Here is a 7,918-nt window from a genome sequence, read left to right as displayed (position 1 = left end):
CAAGGGCTGCCACACTGGTCTTCAGGGAACCAGCGATGAAGAACATACACGCTTGAGGAAGAGAGTGGGAGAGGTTTGAAGGATTGCGGGGGAGATGTCTCATAGCATGTCTTAGGATGGCCCAAGAGTAAAAGAGTGGACAGCTATAGTATTTGCTATTTGTAGAGCAACAAGGCAGGTTATTCCCCTAATGTCATGTAATGGTATGGAACAAACGCATACCACAGAGTACAGCAGAATGCACTACTGAGTTCAGGGAGAGGGAGAAGCTTTGCTGTGTGTTGAGAAAGCGCCTAAATCGAGAGAACCGGGAGTGGTCACGGGGGGACGGTGGTAAAAAGGGTAAGAGTAAGAAAGAAGAGGTGTAGATGCAACGTTGAGTACCCAGGAGAAAATGAAAGGAATTCATATAGAGCACAATAGGTACACGGCGGTGAAAGTGGAAGTGTAACTGGTTAAAACACATGAAGAAATGTCAGTGTTTGGGTAGAGTATTCACTACATTCATCAGTAGCTCACTACGTACTTGTAAGAGGAAGTGAATATTGAGAAGGTATGGAAATGTCAAAAATGGTTTGTTTGAACTCATACTGGCTGTAATGAGTTGGGAAAACATGGCCCCTGGGGAAAGATTTGAAATGTTATTAGATGCTTAGACACCTGCCTAAAGAAGCTATGGGGCCGTTTAATGAGATTTGGACTGGAGGGAACAGACTTTTCCCACACGCTGGCTAGTGCTGCCTAGTGTAAATAGGCCTGGTGCACTTCTAATGCATGTACTGCTTAAGGAAAAAAAAACGATTAAGGGAAAGTCTACATTTAATTCCTAACTGATGCTGGAAATCAAAGCTAAAAGGAATTAGAGACGAAAGACATAAGGCTGGCTTGCTTTTGAGAAGACCTGTGGCATTTTGTGGAGGTCTGTTAAGATGAGTTATACAGGAGCTCAGGGTAATCTGTACAATCAGATGATGGACATTTTCTGAGGAACATCTAGCGGACCCCTGTGTGCGGTGCAATGTTCACAGTAGTCGCTGCTTACCCTCCAGTACAGTAGGTGTCGGTAATGCACCTTTTGCCGAGCTACCAACTAAACTTTAGTAAAAGAAGAAGTTGTCTTTGTTGACAAGAGCGCTGTGTAGTTATTAGCTAAAACAGATTAGCATAGCCGTCTTGGTTAGGTAGGTCGTTTGTTTAGTGACTTTCTGGTTTAGGTAAGCGTGCGTTGTTCATAAGAAACGTGTCAGTATAACTGGATAATAATAATAATAAACATGGAAAATTACGTTTGACGAAAAATATCGCAGTTAGCTTATCACCCAGCTAGCTAACAGTTTTTATATATAATTAAAGCTCGCTAGCATTAGCTAACCAGGCAAGCTAACAACAGTCTCCTTTGATCTTTTGTTAAGGACATGGCAAATTCAGATTGGCACCTGTCGCTGAAACTCCACGACAGACCCAAGGCGGTGTTGCACTTCCCGGAGAGAGTTCGGGGGGATGTTGGACCTGGCGGGTACCGGGTGGCCACACTAAAGCAGCTGGTCTCCGCGCAGTTACCCGAGTCCCTGCCCGACCCAGAGCTAATAGGTTCGCCTCATTTAAAGTCCACGAGGATCAGTGTTATAGGTGTACGCTGTTGAAGATAACGCTGTCATATCTGTATCTGTTTTCTAGAGCTAGTGCATTGTGGCTGTAAGTTAAAAGACGACCTGACTCTAGATTCCTACGGCATAAAGTCAGGATCCACACTGCACATCTTAAAGAAAGCATGGCCAGAACCGGAGGTAAAACCAGGTGAGTGGCCAGAATCTGAGCTCAAGCCAGGTGAGTGGCCAGAACCTGAGGTCAAGCCAGGTGAGTGGCCGGCCATACATCCGCTGTGCCATTACATCCGCCTTTTGTCAACTTTTGGGCTCAAGGCGTGGGAGAAGGCGGATAGCTATATACTATGGGAGTAGTTCACAAACCAAGTCACAAACGAACGCCTTTTCCTCACAGAACCAGTCAATAGAAGTGCCGCAGTTCGGGAGTTCCGCCTGCTGCAGGCCGCCATGCACTCCAACGCTGCCTACAGAGACGCAGTAAGTGTGGTCTTTGGTCAGGGAAACAGCAAAGGCTGTACACAAATAGTCTGCGAGTAGTTTGTAATTATCCTTTATCCACCCTGGCTCTACTCTTAGGAGTTGTCTACTGCTGACAGGTTGACAACTCTCTAACACCAGGAGCTACTAGTACTGGTAGCCAAAGGTTTCTATGGTTTTGGTCTTCCTTTGTTCTCCAGGTGTTTAAAATGCTTGAAAATAAAGAATCTCTGGATCAGATCATTGTCGCCTCACCAGGACTCAGATCTGACCCCATAGCATTAGGTAAGTGGAATGATGAACTGGGTCTGGTGAAGCGTTTTCCATTAATGTGCAAATACACTTGGGTTTTTTTTTTCTTTTTGTAGGTGTACTTCAAGATAAGGATCTATTTGTGCAGTTTACAGATCCAAATCTGCTTGACGTGTAAGTTTCTCAGTTTAATCACAGTAATCACAATACTAATTGATATGAGCAATATTAAAAGCTTACACAGAGTTTAAAGTTTGTGCAGACTTGGCTGTTAAATAAGTCCCCCATAGCCCCCCCTACAAAGACATGCCACTTAGCATTGTGTACGATGCCTGCACATGCTATATGATTGACAGGCAGGGAAGACCCGCCTCCCTGCTGATGTGTATTTAGCCAGTTTTTTTTAAATGTCAACAGTCTCTGAGACATTTTCTCAGCAAATGCAAATTTAGCTAAACAATCAGTTTAGCTTAAAAAATTGCTTTAAACACCTTTAATGGCACAAACACCAATGGCTTCAGTGAATTCTTATCTTCCACATGTGTCTCTCGTTGGCTTACAGGTTGATCCGTTCTCATCCATCATTGGTCAATGCCATCATTCTGATCCTGCACTCTGTGACGAGCAGCATGCCCGGCCAATCAAATGTGAACTCTTCCCGTAACACTTCTGCTAGTTCTTACAGTGAGATGCCAGGTGCGTATGTGGCTAAGTGCTCCATGCACATCAGCCTGTGTCATGGTGGGACATTCATGGCACCTGCTGTGTTCAATAGTGCTGAGTGAGGTCTTTGGTGTTTTTTTGTGGTGTCTTTAACAGGAGGGTTTCTGTTTGAGGGCATGTCTGACGAAGAAGAAGATTTTCAGTCTGTAAGTCACTGGGATATTTTTGGTTGGTTGGTACAGTTGATTATCATTTGCATTTTTTTTTACTGTAGTTCAAAATACAAATACAATACAAATCGTGTAAAAATACAGTGCAGATTCTGCTGTGTTGGTCATAACCATAACATTTATGTACAAGACGAATAAACAATCAGACTAAGGAATACAGTATTTACAGTAATGCGGAATCACTTGAAATCATCGAGGGTCCATCAGTTAATAATAAATGCTATATATCTACTATATATCTGTATAACTGTATATCTGCGGTGTTGTGAAATGTATTACACATGGTGAGCATTACCATATAAAACAGTAATGCGGTGTAACTAATGCCATGTAACCCAGCCTGAGGAATGTCCTTCAAGAACATTCCACCTTTTGGGTCTTGAGGTCCATTGTTGCTGTAGCAGTATGTTTCGGGTTATTGTCCCACTGCACAGTGAAATGTACGCTGCTGTGTTTTGAGGTATTCGGGTGGATTTGAGCAGCGCTGATGGGTCAGTACTCTTCAGATCTCCTCATGCAGGTGCAGTTGGCAGGTGGGCGTGTTCCACCGGCAACCACGCCCTCTTGTGACACCATGTGTCACTGATTAGGCTTTGGATTGTGCAGTCGTCCCCCAGATTCCAGCTGCAGACTCGCAGCTACACCTTTCTCCTTCTGTTACCTGTGCTGACTCGCAGCTACACCTTTCTCCTTCTGTTACCTGTGCTGACTCCCAGCTACACCTTTCTCCTTCTGTTACCTGTGCTGACTCGCAGCTACACCTTTCACCTTCTGATACCTGTGCTGACTCGCAGCTACACCTTTCTCCTTCTGTTACCTGTGCTGACTCACAGCTACACCTTTCTCCTTCTGTTACCTGTGCTGACTCACAGCTACACCTTTCTCCTTCTGTTACCTGTGCTGACTCGCAGCTACACCTTTCTCCTTCTGTTACCTGTGCTGACTCGCAGCTACACCTTTCTCCTTCTGTTACCTGTGCTGACTCGCAGCTACACCTTTCACCTTCTGATACCTGTGCTGACTCGCAGCTACACCTTTCTCCTTCTGTTACCTGTGCTGACTCACAGCTACACCTTTCTCCTTCTGTTACCTGTGCTGACTCCCAGCTACACCTTTCTCCTTCTGTTACCTGTGCTGACTCGCAGCTACACCTTTCTCCTTCTGATACCTGTGCTGACTCGCAGCTACACCTTTCTCCTTCTGATACCTGTGCTGACTCGCAGCTACACCTTTCTCCTTCTGTTACCTGTGCTGACTCGCAGCTACACCTTTCTCCTTCTGATACCTGTGCTGACTCGCAGCTACACCTTTCTCTTTCTGTTACCTGTGCTGACTCGCAGCTGCACCTTTCTCCTTCTGTTACCTGTGCTGACTCGCAGCTACACCTTTCTCCTTCTGTTACCTGTGCTGACTCGCAGCTACACCTTTCACCTGCTGTTACCTGTGCTGACTCGCACCTACACCTTTCACCTGCTGTTACCTGTGCTGACTCGCACCTACACCTTTCACCTGCTGTTACCTGTGCTGACTCGCAGCTACACCTTTCACCTGCTGTTACCTGTGCTGACTCGCAGCTACACCTTTCACCTGCTGTTACCTGTGCTGACTCGCACCTACACCTTTCTCCTTCTGTTACCTGTGCTGACTCACAACTACACCTTTCATCTTCTGATACCTGTGCTGACTCGCAGCTACACCTTTCACCTGCTGTTACCTGTGCTGACTCGCAGCTACACCTTTCACCTGCTGTTACCTGTGCTGACTCGCACCTACACCTTTCTCCTTCTGTTACCTGTGCTGACTCACAACTACACCTTTCATCTTCTGATACCTGTGCTGACTCGCAGCTACACCTTTCTCCTTCTGTTACCTGTGCTGACTCGCAGCTACACCTTTCACCTTCCGTTACCTGTGCTGACTCGCAGCTACACCTTTCACCTTCCGTTACCTGTGCTGACTCGCAGCTACACCTTTCTCCTTCTGTTACCTGTGCTGACTCGCAGCTACACCTTTCTCCTTCTGTTACCTGTGCTGACTCGCAGCTACACCTTTCTCCTTCTGTTACCTGTGCTGACTCACAGCTACACCTTTCTCCTTCTGTTACCTGTGCTGAATCGCAGCTACACCTTTCTTCGTCTGTTACCTGTGTTGCGCACGAGCCACTAATTTGGTGACACAGCTGGTCTTGAAGGAGAGCGGCTACACCATTAATTACTTCTGGTGCCTTTAAATGGGGAAAACTGTGTAAATAAAGCACTAATTGCCTTTTTATTCAGCTGCTTTTTGATAAGCACGTATCTCCACTCTAATTAAAAATGAGGGACTTGCAGTTTGACTTCACAGTCATTGTTTCATTGAGCTAGGGGCCCAGAACTTAAAACAACAAAAATTGTCATTATCCGGTTATTTATTTACATCTGCAGAATTTAGCGTTTGCTCTTCCCCAGAGCAACGTGCAGTCGTGCTTTTCTGCCTCCACTGGCAACAAACGAGGGATGTGTGGGTGCGCACTTCAATAGAAAGAGGGGAAAAAAGTGTTTTGGCACTTGAATCTTTGGTGTTTTGGAACTACTTTGCAGTCGTTTGCCCAGCCAAGCTCCTTACCCGTCTCCCTCCGTCTCCCTCTGTGCCCCGTCCTGCGTTGACCTAGGGGGGTCGTGCGGGGGCGTCCAGGCGCCAGCGTCTCCCCGCGGGCTCCAGGCCCATGAGTCTGGGCAACAGTGGGGCGACGGGCCCTCGTCCCATCACCCAGAGTGAGCTGGCCACGGCCCTGGCACTGGCCAGCACTCCCGAGAGCGGCGCAGTCACACCCATTCTGGGCACCCAAGTGAGTCTTATAGCACGCACACACACATCTCTGCAAGTTTTAATTACTATATCATTACCTACAATTGCGTTGACATTGAGCATCCTGACGGGTATATAAACAGACATGAGCTTTCATGGGTTCTTGAACTATGTAATAATTAAATCAACACAGCAGTTGACACGCAGTCTTTGTACACATGTCTTCTCTCTGTCTCTGTGCAGGACGTGTCCTCTGGAGGATCGTCAGTGCCGGCAGGGACCCCCGTCACGTCCAATCTGTTGAGCCAGGCACTACAGCAGGCCCTGCAGGCCTCCGGAGTGGCATCGCTCCAGGTGACCACAGCGCCCCCTGGTGGCCGTGATTGCTCCTTTCTTTAACCCTTTGAAAACAGGACACGCAACACAGGTCAGGGTCAGGTTTCCCGAAAGCATCATCTTCACATGGTGGTGCGAGTATCACACTGGACACTTTACCCATGATGCTTTTGGGGAACCGGCCCGTCGTGGCGTCACATGAGCAAGGCGTTGTATGCTGTAGCAGTGGTGCTATGTTCAGGTTTCGAAGTACGACCCGGATGGTTCTGCTCTGTTAATCAGATCTGAGTGCAGTCTATCTTCCTGTCCTGTAGGGGCGCTGGCAAACACAGATGCAGCAGCTGAGAGACATGGGCATCCGGAACGAGGAGTTGGCCTTGCGCGCGCTTCAGGCCACCGACGGAGACCTGCAGGCCGCCCTGGAGCTGATCTTTGCTGGGGGAGGAGCGCTCTGAGGACGTCCTCCGCTTGAAAGAACTGTTCAAACCCTGAAACCCAGAACTCTGAATATTGCCTTGATTTTTTTAAAGCTTTGTAAACCAAATAAATAATCAGAAACATCTATTCACGTTGTGATCTGGTTGCTGACTGTAAAACGCTTCTAATAGTAATACCCAAACATTACCACTAGATGGCAGTATGTTGCCATTTAAGGGACAGAATAGGAATCTGGGGCGTAGGTCTGCTGACTAGCAAAATGTAAGTTTATCTGATTTGAAGCCTTCTAACTTAGTTTACTTTGCTGCAACAGCAGAGTTTTAACTGTTATTACAATAGTAAATCAGACATGCGGTGCATGTGGAAAAAAGCCTTGTTCACGTACGTTGTTTTCCCATATCCAGATACACAGGTGCATGTAAACACCCCACCAACATACATCTTAAAATTGAAACCAATACAAGTGCTTTTCACAACTGGATACATGATTGTTATTGGTGTTCTTTATTTCCCCACCACTAAGGGATTATTTGAGCCCATTCTGCCTCTGTGGTTTTTCCATTCTTTCATTTCATTCTTTTTTATGGAGGGCAGCTGAAGGAGAGAAATCCTATCAGCACCGTTGTGCTGGGCCCCTCGGAGGGTCCTAATTGCCCCACTCAGCTTTGTGGCGCTGGCAGTGGGCTAAATGAGCGTGCTTAATCAGATCTCCACTTTTGTCCCAGCCCAGTGCCCAAACACAGCTGCCTGTCTCCATTTTACACACATTCACACACCTGCAAGCAATTTCCTGTTTCCAGGAGCACTAGCTCCTAAGGTGGGGGTTTAGGTTGGCTCGTTCGCCACCCTAAGCAATCAAGCGAAATTACATGAGACTAAATGGCTATCAGGGCTGACTAAAACCACATGAATTTCATGCGACAGTTGGTAAAGGGATGTATGCCCAAAGATATGATGCAACAAAAACAACATCGAGGGTGTAATATGATAAGCTAACAACACAACACAAACATCTATAATAGGAGATTTTTGCTTGTTACAAAAAACCTCAAGAAATGTGACAAAGGTAGACATGTGCATTATTTCACTGCTCTTGTGCCTTCGAGGATGACGTTGTAATGGTTGCTT

General features: G+C 46.6%; 1 protein-coding gene across 3 annotated transcripts; it reads left to right on the top strand.

The window, feature by feature from the left end:
• Positions 1 to 919: 919 nt before the first annotated feature.
• ubl7b (ubiquitin-like 7b (bone marrow stromal cell-derived)) lies at positions 920 to 6,916 on the top strand. Of its 3 annotated transcripts, none has more exons than XM_076989622.1 (11): positions 920 to 1,053; positions 1,413 to 1,590; positions 1,678 to 1,797; positions 2,002 to 2,084; positions 2,285 to 2,369; positions 2,453 to 2,510; positions 2,899 to 3,032; positions 3,156 to 3,205; positions 5,880 to 6,056; positions 6,260 to 6,370; positions 6,667 to 6,916. In XM_076989622.1, exons 2-11 carry the CDS (start codon positions 1,416 to 1,418, stop codon positions 6,805 to 6,807), a joined length of 1,134 nt encoding a protein of 377 aa, XP_076845737.1. In that variant the 5' UTR covers positions 920 to 1,053; positions 1,413 to 1,415; the 3' UTR covers positions 6,808 to 6,916. The 3 variants fall into 3 exon arrangements, with proteins under 3 accessions (XP_076845737.1, XP_076845719.1, XP_076845728.1); XM_076989604.1 differs by lacking the exon at positions 920 to 1,053 and adding an exon at positions 1,073 to 1,214; XM_076989613.1 differs by lacking the exon at positions 920 to 1,053 and adding an exon at positions 1,096 to 1,181.
• Positions 6,917 to 7,918: the final 1,002 nt, after the last annotated feature.

This window comes from Brachyhypopomus gauderio, chromosome 2, assembly GCF_052324685.1.
Source record: "Brachyhypopomus gauderio isolate BG-103 chromosome 2, BGAUD_0.2, whole genome shotgun sequence".
NCBI lineage: Eukaryota > Metazoa > Chordata > Actinopteri > Gymnotiformes > Hypopomidae > Brachyhypopomus > Brachyhypopomus gauderio.
The sequence above is the reverse complement of the archived record's forward strand: the minus strand, read 5'-3'. Positions and strand labels throughout refer to the sequence as shown.

Coding starts and splice junctions, on each gene's coding strand:
- ubl7b (XM_076989622.1), top strand. CDS start 1,416: ATGGCAAATTCAGATTGGCACCTGTCGCTGAAACTCCACGACAGACCC. Junction 1,591..1,677: donor GCCCGACCCAGAGCTAATAG/GTTCGCCTCATT, acceptor TCTGTTTTCTAG/AGCTAGTGCATTGTGGCTGT. Junction 6,371..6,666: donor CCGGAGTGGCATCGCTCCAG/GTGACCACAGCG, acceptor CCTGTCCTGTAG/GGGCGCTGGCAAACACAGAT.